The sequence below is a fragment of the Mustela putorius genome, unplaced genomic scaffold (genome assembly GCF_011764305.1).
Source record: "Mustela putorius furo isolate JIRA1106 unplaced genomic scaffold, ASM1176430v1.1 tig00000166_pilon_pilon_pilon, whole genome shotgun sequence".
NCBI classification, from domain to species: Eukaryota; Metazoa; Chordata; class Mammalia; order Carnivora; family Mustelidae; genus Mustela; species Mustela putorius.
Genome location: NW_025421301.1, coordinates 5,450,952 through 5,467,104, shown reverse-complemented (window position 1 = coordinate 5,467,104; position 16,153 = coordinate 5,450,952). Strand labels below are relative to the sequence as shown.

At 39.6% G+C, this 16,153-nt stretch overlaps 1 protein-coding gene across 15 annotated transcripts in view; it reads right to left on the bottom strand.

Annotated features, from left to right (window-relative positions):
- Window positions 1–6,607: 6,607 nt before the first annotated feature.
- SNAP91 (synaptosome associated protein 91) overlaps window positions 6,608–16,153 on the bottom strand; it is a 152,486-nt gene continuing 142,940 nt past the window's right edge. For all 15 annotated transcript variants that reach the window (XM_045075874.1, XM_045075872.1, XM_013046380.2 and 12 more), the window contains 4 exons: window positions 15,124–15,207; window positions 14,381–14,485; window positions 10,036–10,138; window positions 6,608–8,017 (listed from right to left, as the gene is read on the bottom strand). In XM_045075874.1, the coding sequence (XP_044931809.1) occupies window positions 10,046–10,138; window positions 14,381–14,485; window positions 15,124–15,207 (282 nt within the window). In that variant the 3' untranslated portion in view covers window positions 6,608–8,017; window positions 10,036–10,045. The remainder of the gene's footprint in view (window positions 8,018–10,035; window positions 10,139–14,380; window positions 14,486–15,123; window positions 15,208–16,153) is intronic.

Sequence of the window (16,153 nt, the reverse complement as noted above, 5' to 3'; positions counted from 1 at the left end):
AACTTACTGGGGTTTAGCTAACAACCTAACGTTTTTCTAAAAACTGCCCATCAAGGAGCTTATAAACTAGGTAAGCAATTCAGGGATTTCCTGAAAGTAATCCAGTACTGATGCTTCGGGATGCTAAGGGAAAGTCCCTCTGGGCTCTAAACGCCTTCCTCTTACCAGTCCTTCTCCTGCCATTAATTGGCAGAAGGCAAGACTTCGCAATTTTTGGTTTACTTAAACTATCGCTAATGACTCAGATACCCGATCACGGAACAACATAAATCTCAGGGTATAGGAGAAAAGAATGCGCTAGTACATAGTAGATATGGGAGGAGACGTGAATTTTTTCCACCTCAAAACCACTTTAAATGGATCTACTGTTAGAAAAACTTGCAGCTAACAATCTCAGAAGACACAGCTTCAAATTTTTCAAGGATTTTTCTTTGCAATATCTACAAACTCGCTGTTTATGCTTTCTTTTAAAAATCACTGTAGGCTTGGTGCCAAGATTATACTGCCAAACAAAAGTACCATCTTATAAAGCAATTGCCTAAAAATAAAAGCATGTTGTTTTGGAGACGGGACCTTAATTTAGTATTTTGCTGCTGCACTTAGAGCATTTACTTTAAAGGGCTTTCTTTGTGGCCCGGGAAACTAAGGGACACTCCTGTACCCACCAAATGGGCAGCTGTGCCACTTCATGTAGACCGCCATGTGACTGATGTGGTTCCACGCAAGGATGTCCTGGGCGGTTGTAGGCCCACAGATGGCGGCATCTCTCTCCTGCACATACCCTCAAATGAAAGCTTGGCTTTGGGTGGAAACTATTGTATCATCACGTAACACGGGCCACCATTTTTATGAGTGGTAACTAAATGTCTCAATTTTTAGAGGAGATGAAACAAAATACTCTTTGTGGCTTTCCTAGTTTGAAGTCTTTAGAAAGTTTCTCTTTTCTAAAATTCTCTGGAATCATTTGTAACTTTTAAACAGAGCTACTCACTGTGATTCCAGTGGCTCTTTGGGTTTTCAGTGGTTTCCCTTAGCCTAGTGGTTTCCAAGTTTGGCTGCTCATTGGAATGCTCTAGGGAATTATTTTAAAAAGCTTGTTTCCATGGCCTCCCTAAGATTTTCCCTGGAATCCCCCAGAGTGAGGCCCAGAGATTTATATTTGATAAAGCTCTCCGAGCACTGATGATCACGGTCATCAACGTGTTTCCTAAAGGAATCGTTCCTCCACGTTCCACAGCTCTCCCTTTGTGCATAATGAGGATGTGGGTCTTTCTCTTACAGGTTAAATGTTTTCTCAGCTTTACCTGCCTTTATACATGTTCTGTAAGCTACCACAAGGATTCTGGTAATGAAAGTGGTGGTAGGGGTGCCTGGGTGGCTCTGTTGGTTGAGCATCTGCCTTCAGCTCATATCGTGATCTGAGGTGCTGGGATGAAGCTCCATATCGGGCTCCCTGCTCTGTGGAGAGTCTGCTTCTCCTTCTCCCTCGGCCCATCGCTCCCTCTGCTTGTGCTCTCTCTCTGTCAAATAGATAAAATCTTTGGGAGGAAAAAAAAGTAGTCATAAGCTATCAAATACATAGATAGTATTCTTTTCAGTATTTTTATAAAGTGGAAATACATTTTAGCAATAACATTGTTATAATACTGTTTTATGATGGTAAGAAATGAGTCAAATTTCCAAAACTCGAACATACGCGATCATTTTACAATCTGTGACAAAATCCAAGTTTACATACTTCCTTAAAATCAGAAACTATATAATTTTTATTTATAATCCACTTCACAATGTAGGTTAGATCAATTTAATATAATTCAACAAACTTTTATTGAGTCCAACCTTAGGCACATAGGATATAGAGTGAAGTCCTAGATTCTACCCTTCCTCAAAGAATTCATAACATTCTAAGGAAGTCAGACATATATTTTAAAAAGTAGTGTGGAAAGGGTTTTAGTATAAGGTGCTGAAGGAACACATTTAAAAGGATTGACTCTCTCAGGGTAGGCACATATGAAACAAGAAAGGTTTCTTAGAGTATATGACACATAAGTTGGGTTTTGAAGGATAAGTTGAAGTTTGCCAACCTATCAGTGGGGATTTGCAGGGAGAGGAGGGCACTCATGGGAAGGGAAACAGCCTGTGCTAATGTATGGAAGTGGTGTGTTGAGGCAACAGTGAGTATTTAAGGATTGTTGCTATAGGAGATTAGCACTTCCTACTGGTGAGGAATGGCAAGAAATGAGGTTAGACTTAGAGCTAGACTTAGAGCCTTTGAAAAGATTTCTGGACTTGAATGCAATGTTAGAGTTTTGGCTTTAACTTAGTTGACCAGGAATTGATGTAGGTTTTTAAGTTAGAGAAATGTGATCAGACGGGTATTCTGTGAAGGAAACCTGGCAGTACCTTTAAGGCTGGATTCAGGTGGGTTTGGGTAGGGATTAGACTGGAGACAAAGAGCCCAGGGAAGAGGCCGCTGGAGCTGCTGTGCTAAGTAAGTGGTAGTGGGAATGGCAGGAGAGGGCAAGGGGGGAGACTCTCTGAGAGCAGAATGCTCAGCAGAGGCAGGAGAGAATCAAGGGTGTCATGTCACGGAAGTGGAGACTTGGGAGACTAGGGAGATGGTGAGACCAGCAAGCAGGACAGAAAAACTAGGCTTGAGGAAAAAGATTAATGACTTCACTTTTAGACATATATGTTTAACATTTTTGTAGACTATCAGTAAGGTTGATAACATCCATACACAAAGAATGCAATGCCAAGAGAGTTATGAAACAAACGTGTGGTTTTCTTAGTGAACTAACCCTTAGTTAACACATAGCCACCCAGTAAGCCATTTGACTATATTTTACTCTGAAGTCAATCACATAGCAACCACACCTTTGTCTCTGTTCTAAAAACTAAATGGTTCTTTTATTTTTATTTTATTTTTTAAGATTTTATTTACTTATTTAACAGAGATCATAAAGAGGCAGGCAGAGAGAGAGGGGGAAGCAGACTCCCTGCTGAGCAGAGAGCCTGATGCAGGGCTCCATCCCAGAACCCCGGGATCATGACCTGAGCTGAAGGCAGAGGCTTTAACCCACTGAGCCACCCAGGTGCCCCTAAATGGTACTTTTAATTTGGCTTTGAAGCCACGGTTTTGTTTTTCCTTGAGAAGGGATAGGTGTCCTAAAAATCTGGCCCTTAATTTACATTTAAAATATTGCATACATGGTCACAGCTCCATTTCCCATTTTCAACAGAGTGCCAAATCCAGGTGGCCCCAAATAGCAGAGAGTTAAAAAAAAAAAAATTCCAAATTTCCTTGGGATATACTTATAAGTCTTTTCAGGCTGTAAAGTTTACTTCTTGTTTAGGTTTTACTAAGACAATTATAAATTATGCAATTAATTGACTTACCCCAGAGATGTTCTCTGAAAGACAGCAATGAACCATGGGGATGTTTGGGTGTGTGGAGATGAATCTAGTACTCAAGACTGGGCTAACAGCAGAGAACACCATCATGAAAAGATGATTATCTCCCCCTCGCCTGGCTGGATAGGACCCTTCTGTGTCCTGACCCTTCTGGGTGCTGCCGTCTGCAGGCCTGGCTTCCGTTTCAGGCTCAGGTCTCTTGCAGCCATAGGTGATTAATCAAAATTATCTCACTCTCAGCCCTGATGGCTACCACCTGCCCATGTCGTGTTCCTTCTGGTTATACTTAACTTCGACAGTATCTTCCATCTCCAGTCATCACTAAATAGTTTTTACCACCTGCCCATGTCATGTTCCTTCTGGTTATACTTAACTTTGACAGTATCTTCCATCCCCAGTCATCACTAAATAGTTTTTTTTTTTTTAAATCATTGTCAAACAAAGTATATTTATTAAACTTTTTGATCTCCAGATAAACAGACTTAACTCCATTATAAATCATTTATGATGTCAGCAACTTCCATTTAGGTTCTTAAAAAGTATCATCAGGTATTGGAAACTCTAAGAAGGACTCTGTAAGAGAGTGAGTGGAACTCTGATGGGTGTTGTGCCCTGTCTGGACACCCTTTCCCAGCTGACACATTCTTCTCCCGCTCTGTGTTGAATTGTGAATTGCAGTTTTTTAGTTTTGATCGAGACAAGAGTGTGCAAATGGGAGGTGGGGGCACAGAGGAGAGAGAATCTGAAGTTGACTCACTGGTTAGTGTGGAGCCCAATGGAGGGTCAATCTCATGACCCTGAGATCATGACCTGAGCCCAATTCAAGAGTCAGATGCTCAATGGACGGAGCCACCCAAGTGGCCCTTCATATTTTTATTTTTAAATGAATTAAAGACATTTGAAGGTTTCTGTATTTTAATTTCTAACATCAGAAGCATTGACACAGAAAATCCACATAAATGAGAGCTTTTGGAGGGCCTCAATAAAAAGTGCAAAGGTGCAGTGAAACCAGAGTTTGTAAAGGAGATGCAGAGTTACCTACTACGGAGTCCATTCCAGAATCCCTTTAGGCTTCAAAATTGTTTGGACACACGTGCACGGAAATGAACTCAGATGATGCAGGGCTGCAGTTCGGAGGGTTTAGTTCCGGTTAATGACCTCGTCACTAACTCCCCAACACGGCTCCCTCACGTTTCCTCTCACAGAGGGGATCCAGATAATGCGTGCGGTAGTGAACTCTTCTGTCAGCAAGGCTGAAACTGAAATTTTCTTAAAGCCCAAGAGGATCCACAAGAAACTACCACAAAACCTGTTGCCTTGAAAACAGACCAATGTGACTTCTCTACCAAGATGACACTGATTTTTATTTTGAAATAAATAGGACTTCCTATTTATTTCTCCCACACAAGAAACACTGTGATCATCACTGCTGGCAGAGCATGCCCCTCTTCCACCAACAAAAATATGGGGCTAAATTATTAAAGGTATCTACCTAAGAGGCAGAAGGAGGCTTTCACACAATTTTTCTTTCTGTGACTTGCCATTTCTTTTTATGTGTACTCCTTTCCTCCTCTTGCAAACCCCATGACTCCTCTAAAAAAGTCTTTGGCCTTTCTTCTTCTTCTTTTTTAAGTATAACAAATAACATAAAAGAGAACAAAGGAGACATTTTAATATGGTGGAATCACTTGTTATCATTATACCAAATAAAAAGTGACTCAATATCTTCAGCCCAAGACTTTTTAATGGATGTTAGTTCTACTAGAATGAGCTGACAACTATTAAAACTCTACTAACATTTGACAATAAATGTCCATAGGAGAGTTATTCTTCAGTAGATAGAAATATGGTACTAGCTCGGCAGTGTCCGGGTAAGGGACACCTCTCAGAACTACTGGTATTCATCCTGCAGACACTCATCCAGTCCCCATGGAAGTGCTAGTCCCTGAAGATGTGAACTGGTAATGTTTCCTGCCTTTGAGCTCACAACTGGCCAGAGCAGATGCCACAGTCACAGATGATTATAAGATGGTATGTTAAGTGCCTTAAGGGTTGATAAGAGTGGGATGAGGAGTCATGACAGACAAGTGCGATTGAGCTGGACTGCTGGAGTTGGGGAGGTCACGTCAGGCAGAGGGCCCTGTGAGAGCCAGCTAAGTGCTTGGTGTCCCCTTGCCTCAGGACTGGTGTGGCAATGTAGAGAACCATGTGCATGTGCCCACAGCCTCATGCACAAACCACGTGCATGTGCCCACAGCCTCATACGTGAAGAGGTGAGGCAAGAAAGGCAGGCTCACATGCAGAAGGACATCGTGGCTAACCTGGACCCATGTTGAAAATAATTCAGATTCATTTTTTAAGCACCCAGAGCAACTCATTCAGCATCTCATCTATATGACAATTGTACAAGGGCCACCAAGAACCTCACTGCCACCGAGGCTTGAGCGTCCGATTTAAAAACAGTGCTCTTGCAGTTTCACCTATTAGGAATTTATACCCTGTGGGCCATTCAGTGAAGAGAAAAAGCTGATTAAAAATCCACTATTAAACTGAAAACTACTTAATGTCTCAAACACATTTATATTACAAATGCATACAGGGTAGTATATGACCAAAATGTAATCTACAAAAATCATAATACATAACCAGATACTAGCTTCTGAAAGTTAGTTCTCGAGATACAAATCCTAGTTAGATAACGGCAAGAAAGTTTTAGAAATAAGGATATGCCTGTGGCTGAGAAACACTTCTCTTTGGGAGCGGACTACCTTTTGAGTCATTGTCACAATTGAGTTATGGGCATAAAGTCAGCCAGGTTTCTAGATTTTTGCGTCCGAGTTTATGGGCAGACAAGTGTGTCTGTAAACTATCAAGTCTTGGAATTCTTCAGCTTTAATGGAGAATTCTTAGAAAACTATTATAAAGCTTGCAGAATTTAAAAGAAAGTTTATCCTTTTCTTTTTTGAAATATGATGGCAGCCACCGAGTCCCAAGTTTAAAGACAGCTGATTAAAATGTTCTTTTCTCCCCCCTTGTTTTTAATTTGTTAGAAAATAATCGGAACGACGTTGGCATGAACAGCATTTCTCACTGTGACTGTTTCTAAGTTTTCAATATTTTGTATATGCTGTGTGTCATTTGAAACAGACATTTTCTCTAAAAAATAACCGAAAAGAGAAAGATTATGTTTGCATTTTCTTTGTTCAAGGTGTTTATTGCATCTCAGAGGGCGTACATGCACTGGGTTTTTAAACTGAAATAGAAAGAAATGCCATTTTGAAATTGGTTTTAGGTAATTTTTCCCCATTACAGTGTATGTTATCCCCACAGTAAATTCAGATACAACCACTTTTAAATGGTACCATACATCTATTAAATAATTTGAAAAATAGGCAAACACCTTTCCAACCCAATATGCTTTTACAAAGAGCTGCCAAGCCACTAGCAACACTGATCAACAGTGACCTCATTTATACATCAAAATCTTAAGCCAAGCCATCAGCACAGACAGTATGACAACAAATTAAAAATTAAAGGATACAGTATGTACAGTAAAGGATACAATTCTCTGAATTAGTTTAAATTCTAATCACAATGGTACAACAAAACCTACTTTGAGCTCAGTTGAGGGATGGAAGAACACTAGTCTACAGAACACACAAAGAAATACCAAATTAACAGATGTACATAAAACCCACAATAAAACAAAAATATTTGCAGTAATCTTTAAATTACACAAATACCTTGGGGTGCCTTCATCGTCATTTGAATAGCACATCTGTAATTGCATTTTCACGGACGGGATAGAAACGGACCCTTTGCTTTTCAGTGCATTTAATCAAGAATGAATAAATAGGTCAATTTAGATGCAAAACCTGTCAAATATAATCAAAATATACATTTTAATATAGTAGTGATTAAATATGGAATTCTTTCCATATGATGTTTTTCATTCTTGATAAGGTAGATTCAAGGAGAAATATTTATGATGGACATTAACCCTTATATATTTTTTTAAAACAAAATTTCTGAACATATACAGTGCCACAAAAATAAACATTTCTCACAACAGTTGAAGTTCCTGTGATTGGAAAAATGTACTCCACACCGAAAAAGTTTTTGTATATTTAAGAGTGTTTTCCTTACTATTTGATATTATCACACTATGTTTGTAACAGAGATACAGAGAAAAAGAGAATTTATGGGAAGAGTTTAGGTTTGTCCAAAAGTCATATGTACATCAAAACCCTCAAAAACACAGACACATCTTTCCGAATGGCTCACCATACAACAGCTGCGTCATCCGTCCATGGGCGAGGTCCAGAAAAGCACTAAAGGCATCAGAAACATCCATTCATTGTTTTTACATCGTACAACACACAAATAACCCAAATACACTACAGTTTTGAGAGTAGGGATAACAGCTAAGGTAGTACACATTCCTAATGTTCACTTTCACAGCTGTGCTACACATTTTGGAAGAGAAGTTACGAGTAAGCATTGGGTTTGGTACCGGTGGCTCACTTTGAAACTCTGAGCATCAATTTTACTTGAAGTCTCCAAACTCATTATTTTTTTTCCTATTCAGTCACAAAAATTGCAGCTGTAAAGATAAAAAGTGCTTGAATTAGAAAACAACATTACACATTCCTCAAACATACTACCTTGCTTGCCATTTTACCTCATAATGACTACTTAGAGTCTTCATGCAAAAGGTTTCTTTATAACAAATGCACATTTATATACTTGTCACGATTCTCTGCTTAAAGTTTCAGCTGGGAAGAAATTTTTAGGAAAACTCTTAACGTACAGTTTTTCTTAGATAAAAATTCTATCAGCGAAATTTTGAAGTCTGGATATTACTAGAAATCTCAGGAGTGAGACATCTACTATTAAACAAGAACAGTTCACCTTTTAAAAAGGGCAGGGGTGGAAATGCGGTGGCAGCAATTTTCAGTATTTTTGGCTTTTTTTGTTTTCAGTTAGGGTGTTCAGTGAGTCACTCAACAACTGAACAAGTAACAGAAGAGAAGGAGGGGGATGACACGGGAGACTCCACGCCTTTGCAAACATCACACACAGCTCCTCCTCCGTCCCCAGGAACACCAGTCGCTGCCTCACCAGTCCTCTCTGCCAGGGAATCCGCCTGGGGTGAAGGCTTAGCCATGTGGGGAACTCTTTTTCATAAATGAGTCTGTGTCTCTCTTTTGACTGGGAACCTCTGAGGGCAGGAGCCATCTCAAGCATCTCTATTTCAAGCACTTATCAGAGCTCTGGGCACAGATGAGAGTGGTATTCACTGAGCTAGAGGTGGAGAAAGGGCTGCTCCTGGTAGCACCCTTAGTCAGTTCTGAACCTGTAATACCTAAGAAGAGCTCCCTGTCTCACTTATGCCTATACCAGCCCAGTCAGACCCAAAAGGGAATAGAAAAGTCAGGCACAAGGAGGAATTACTTGACTGAGATGTCAGAACCTCAAAATGAAAAACTCATTAACCTTGTATAAGAAAAAAAATCATCAAGTAGGAATCCACAAAAATCTTAGTACACATTACAGAAAGTTAAAAAATATATATGTGTGTGTGTGTGTGTGTGTATACACACACACACACACATATATAGGTTGTAAGATGCATAATAAAAATTATATTGCCCCAGGCAATATATTTATTTATTAATATTATATGTTAATAACAAATAAAAAATTATTAAAAAATTATATTGGACAGTGGTCCCAAAACTTTGACCGTCTTACTCCTCCCTTCTATATGTGACGTTGAGCAAAGCACTCAATGCCAAGGATCAGATCCTTTAGCTGTGAAAAGGAGACAAGAAGTATCTGGCTAGTTTATGTCACAGAGCTTGAGTTCCCATTGAGAAGAATGAAGGAGCTCATGACGAGGAAGTGGGTATGAAAAGTACCATGTGAAGGAAGAGCTGCATTACTGCTGTTTATCCACTTTCTGCAAGTACTTGTTCAGAATCGACCCACTGTGTTAGGGGCTGGAGTTAGTAGTAAACGATTTTCCTTTATCAGTTTCCTTCCATAAATCCATTATTAGTCATGTCATAAATCATATTAGAAATTTCGAACTAGAATGTTAGAAATTTAAAACTCTGCTTGAATGTTAGAAATTCAAAACTTCTGCTTGAGTGCAGAAGTTGCAAAGCATAACAATCTGAGCTTTATTTGATGAGGCCAAGTAAGGATAAACAAATAAAAAAATACAGTTTTACAGCCAAATTTATTCTTAGATGGTTTCTAAATGCAGTGTAATAGATGGTAGCTTTCCATAAATTCCTGTCATCAGGTAATACAGTGGTAATTTCCTAATTTACCGATCAGCTTGGGCAACTTTTTGCTTTATCAGTAAAATGTTTGTGCTTCTTAGAACAACTTGGAGGCTTTTCTCCCTCTTAGTTTTATAAATTAATCAAGATTTTTAAAAATTTATTGATAATTCATTGATGGCTTTTAGTACTGATTTAAAAAGCATAAACAACTCAAATTATTATTACATACATGTGTTCAAAGCATAGAAGTACAAATACCATACCTGAAAAAGCTAAGCATTGCAACGTCATTATAACAAGCCCCCAGGAAAAGCTCAATATTAGATACCTTAAATTGTTTACAAGAAATCCTTGATGTTAAGATCCGCTAATGGGTCCTTTGCTGGAGGTTTCTTGGGACTCTGAGTGGCAGGTGTAGGGCTTGGAGAAAGCTAGTGCAGAAAAGCCAGCCCAAGACAGCAGAAACAGAAATCAAACAGAGAGACAGGTAAGCATTAGGCAGAGCACATACCACAGAAAACAAACATGCAGAAGATGAGATGGCTAAAGGTTTACAAAATCTACTTTGTTCTACTCAGTGACAGTGCTGTTTAATTTTGGTTTCATCAAGTACACTTTAAATGATCTTTGGCTTTCTTGAAATTCTTTGACATCAGATCTAGCCGAAGTAAAATTTGAGGACTCAAGCACAACCATATGGAGACGAGTTAGGGACGATGTATCAAACTAGTCACATTCAGATATTATGAATATAGAGTACAATAACACAACAATCAATTGCTCTACACAAAAGCATTTTTGAGTTATTAGTACTATTAAACCAATAAAGAAATTTTAATGACTCTTCCTTAAAACTAGAGTGAGTTTGAGGGCAAAACTTGTGAAAGAAAATAACTTGCACAAAGTCACTTAAGAAATTACTTTAAATTATTAGCTAAATATAGTGAATTTTACGTGAAGTGTTTTAAGTGAAAACTGGTCAAGTTGGGAGGCACTGTTTGTTTCAAATGGAAAAGAGTTTCCCAGGTGTGAATGTCACTAAATTCCAATATTCCTTGTCCAGCTCACAGAGAAGACTAATTACTAAATGTTATAGGAAAGAACTATATAACACTTGCTAGCAAAAGCAGCAAAGAATTAACTTACCTTGTTTCTGTTTAATTAATACTTAAATTATTTCATTGTGTGACAGACATAAGCTTTTGAAGCAGGCTTCTGCAAGAGTGTTAGGCAATGATGGCTTGAAAAAGGCCATGTGATCTGTATAGAGTAATAACTGACACAGATCTTTTGCATCTATTCCTCTCCTATGCTTATACCTTATAGAAATCCCAGAAATCTGGGGTTATGAGGGTTGCAATGTACGTTTTTATTGGGTCAGCAAACAGAGCTCGAGAAATAAAGATTTTTAGATTTGTCTCCAGGTCCAGAAACTACTGACTGACTGTACTACCTATCAATCTAATTTCCATTTTTAAAAATAGGAATCATTCTTTATAGAAAGATCAGAAAAGATAAATGCAAGGGTTAAAGTGGTTTAGAAGGTAAGAAACTAAAGAGTTGAGGGATGCCTGGGTGGCTCAGTCTGTTAAGTGTCTGCCTCTGCCATGATCCCAGGGTCCTGGGACCCCACACTGGACTCCCTGCTCAGTGAGGAGACTGCTTCTCCCTCTGTCTGCTACTCCCCCTGCTCGTGCTCCCCGCCTCTCTCTGACAAATAAATAAATGAAATCTTTAAAAAAAAGAAACTTAAGAGTTGATTCATCATTAATCATTTGGTGAGATGACAACATCATTAAGGATGATACCAATCAACTGAGATGCAGTGGACTAGTCCAGGCATCAGTAATGGTAAACAATGCAACAGTATTTTGTATTCTGAAGTTATAAAATCCTATTTATTTTACTATTTAGTATAATCACCTCTGCTGCTTCTCTAATATAGGAAATACAAAACTCTAAGCTTTTTTGTTTTGGTTTGGCTTGTTTAGAGAGGGAGGGAGGGACAAAGAGAGAGGGCAATAGAGAATCTTAAGCAGGCCCGACACAGGGTTTGATCTCACAACCCTGAGATCAAGACCTGAACCCAAATCAAGAGTCAAATGCTTAACTGACTGAGCCACCCAGGCGCCCCATGTAATCTAAAACTTTTATAAATACGGCATACCACTTCCTAAATCACAATAAATTCAATTAAATATTTAACACCCTGTTTTCATATTATCTATGTTTCATTTTCATTCTTTGAATTAAGTAAACTGATGCTACATAACACTGATATCATGCAAGGAAAATATAGGAAAGGAAAATAGCTACTTTAATAAAATTGTGTTAATTAATTTCTAAAGCTTTTAGTACAAAAATACAGTAAGATTTTAAAAACCTTAATATTATTCTTCTAAGTTAATAAAAATAGAAATGTCCAGCCTTTTTTCAAAAAGCTGTTAAATAATCATAGATTTATTTTTTTTTTAAAGATTTTATTTATTTGACAGAGAGAGATCACAAGTAGGCAGAGAGAGAGAGAGAGAAAGAGAGAGAGAGAAGGAAGCAGGCTCCCCACTGAGCAGAGAGCCCAATGTGGGGTTCGATCCCAGGACCCTGGGATCATGACCTGAGCCGAAGGCAGAGGCTTTAACCCACTGAGCCACCCAGGTGCCCCTAATCATAGATTTATTTAACCATCAAGGAAACATTCATAATAAATGAGATCCTTGGGATTTTAAGTATATCTAGATTAAATTTAACCCCCACGATTATCCCCCAAACCTTCCTCACCCTCCTCAGAAACAATATAAGGCAGAGTTCATTAGTCTCAGAGGAGACTAGAAAATTTCTCATAAAGCCAGTGCTTTGAGTATAGCCTTGAAAGCTAGGGTTTGTCACATTCTAAATCTATCTCTTTGAACACCTACCATTGTCTCTTTTGGTCACTGTGGCTTTCGAAGGGTTAATGTAAAGAAGCCAAAGTAAGATTTGGGAAAAGGCAGACAACAGATTTTGGAGATGATTAAAGGTAGCAAAACTCAGAAAGTTTAAAGTAGGAATCCTATAGATAACAATATAAATACCCATTTGGTAAGTAAAAAATACCACAGAAGTGGGTCCCTGGGTGGCTCAGTCAGTGGAGAAGCAGACTCTTGATTTCCACTCAGATCATGATCTCTGGGTTGTGAGATCGAGTCCTGCGCAGCAGGGAGTCTGAGATTCTTTCCCTCTACCCCTTCCCCTCCCCTCCCCTCTCAAAATAAAAAAATAAATCTTTACAAAAAATATTTCAGAAGCGAAACCATTTACTGATACCATTGTAATATATTTGAGTTTTTTGTTTTGGTTTGCTGGGCATGGTCCTAGTAAAGTCATAACGTGGTGTTTTGACTGCATCCATGTCAGTTTCTTATGGTAAACACCTCTTTGGTTCTTCCTACACCTCCACCTTAAAACAGTTATTGGCTAGGCAATTTATAAGAGGAATCAAGAACTGGTTACTCAAGGGCATGACTATCACTGTCAGCAGCAAAACAGTTCAACAAACTGTGTGTTTCACCATTTTGGTAGTAAGAAATTCAGCCTCATCTAAAGAGAAGTTTGTCCTTTGTCCTGGATCCTGGTAGGTAACCTCTAAACCCTCAGAACTTCCTGAGTGGTAGGAATGTCTTTGTCACTCAGGGTGGGTTCCTGGAACCACCTGATGGTTTACGCTAACAAGAGGCCTCAGGGTGGGGACTAGCCCACCAGAAAGACCAACAATGTAATGAGAGTGGTAGATCTTGGGGCCAAGTGGTATCAGCCTGACTTGGAGTGACCCTGGGGAGCTGGAGGTTAAGTTCAACCACACGGGCAAAATTCAATCAATCATTCCTCCATAAGGAAACGTCAATAAAAACTCTGCACGCTGAAGTGCAGGTGAGTTTCCTGGGTTGGTAACGCTGCATCTGTATTGTTACGCATGGGTGCCAGGTGAGTAACACATCCTGGAAGACAAAGAACTTTCCTGCTTGGAACCCTCCAGTTCCAGACTTCACCCTGCACTGCTCTTCTTTTGGCTAGATGCAGTTTATGTCCTTTCACACTAATACAACTGTAATAAACTTCATGCCTTCCTGAGTTCTGTAAGTTGTTGTAGGCTACTGAGAGCCTCCAAATCCGTAGGCAGCTGGTCTGAAGTGAAGGGGTCACCCTCGGGACTCCCAGACTTGCGGCCGGTATCTGAGGTGCGCAGAGTCTTAGAGGGACTGCTCCCTTAGACTCTGCCGTTTGGCAAACTCGTTGCTGTTAGCTTCACAGTTCTTGGGCCCAGCGGGCAGCCTGGAGGATGGTGTCCCTAAACTTGAGTTTGGCTACAAGGTTCTGGGAACACATGATAAAACTATGGATCAGAAGTACTCATTTCTTTGGACTGAATGCACAGATACTTCAAATGTCTAGCTGTCCTCAGGAACTATTCTGAATTAAGTAGGAGAAGGATGGAGGGACTTAGGAGAATGAGTTATGCTCATTCTCTCATTTTCCTCTGAACCTCACACTATTGGTGATCTGTCTTCCATGTTCCCCCCTTCCTTCTGAAGTAACAGATAGGAGGATTTTATCAGGTAAAAACATTTTTAAACAGTTTGCCACATGGCAGTTTTATACTTATAAAGTTATTATTTTAAGGACATTAAAAAACTGACCTGTGTGCCCGGTACAGCCGCAGCTCCGAAGGGTGGCCTCATCATGGGCTGGGCAAACATGACTGGCTGCTGAGGCATCATGGGCATGCCTGTCCCAGCAGGAGGCTGCAAAGGAAGAGCGGTTCACAGCATGAGTGGAATCCACTGTGGGAATGCCCGGACACTGAGGACTTTGATGTTTCTGAAAATTTGTGAGGAATGCAGGTCTGTGAGAAAGGGTAACTTGTAATTTTGAACAATGGGTGCCGTGAGGCTGACAGATGGCAGAGAATCACCGAGGTACAGTAGAAGTCTGGCTGACCACCTATCAGCCTTCTTCCAACCATGCTTTGCTGGTGATTATTTGTCTTCTGTGAGCATGATTCTGAGGAGGGTAAACCTTGTTTATTTATGGAAACTGATTCTAAAATTTGTTAGTGATAAAAGTGATAAAGAAAAGTTTTAGAATAGTGATTAAGAGTTGATTTTGATGATTGAGCTAAGAATGTGTTTGGTAAATACTACTCCAAAAATGAGAAAACTATATACTACAGAAATCATTTTGATGACAGAATTTAAGTATTTTATAGCTGACTTTATCAGGTAATGTGTAGGCTTCTTAATGTCTAACATAGACGACTTTATTTTTTAAATTTTACATTACTGCATTTGGGAAGGAATTATGTAGCTGTATTTGTTAATCTGGGATTTGGCAAAGGCCTCAGAAACATCAGTTACAATTTCTAGCGCAGGTTGTCACTCACCATTCCAAACCCTGCTCCAGGCTGTCCAACAGATGGGGCCCCGGCAACAGGAGGAACCGAACTGGCTGGAGGTACAGCTCCTTGCTACCAAAAAAACCCACAACACACACACACACACACACACAACCAAAAACAAACAAAAAGAACCAACATAATTTGGTTTTAAAATGACAGAATATAATTTAAAAATGCATGCCCCTTTAAATATGTGTGGCTATGTAAAGAAATACCATATTTCAGTTTTAAATTTTAAAAAATGGCTCCAGCACCATGCCAGTGATATAAACAAGGTTGCTAACCGGATGTTCACAGCTGTGGTGCTGTCACTAGCTCCCTGGCTTGCAGCCTACTGAAAGCACTGGGCTTCCTCTCTACCTCCTTATAAGCTTCTCCTCTACCCTCACTGTAAATGAGTCAAATTTCTCCAAGCTTGTCTTTTCCTCTCGTTATATGCTCCTACAGACACTGGGGTAGACATATGAAGAATGTGTCTTCCTTCATCTATCAATGTTTGGTTTCCATCTGCCTCCCATTTTTAGTGTGTGTGTGTGTGTGTTTTACGAGTTGGGGAAAGGCAGAGGGAGGAGAGAGAATCTTAAGCAGGCTCCATGCCCAGCACCATGGGGCTTGATCGTACAACCATAGCCTGAGCTGAAAGCAGGAGTTGGACACTCAAACAACTGAGCCACCCAGGTGCCCCTTGCACCCCTCCTTCTCCACATTTTTAGATTCTCTTTTTCTGTTATATTTTTCTCTGACTTTTTGACTGCTATACATTTGCACAAGGGTCAAAATTAATTCTAAGTTTTAGGAAGCATTTAGAAGACTACACATAAAAAGCACAAATATCCCATTTCAGGTACAGATTTTATAGTTTTCAGTCATACAACAAGGCCTCCGAATATTTCCCTTATGTTTAGAAAGCTAACCCTGGATGCTTGTTTGGCACAGTCAGTTAAGCATCTGCCTTCTGCTCAGCTCATGATCCCAGGGTCTTGGGATCGAGTCCCACATTGGGCTCTCTGCTCAG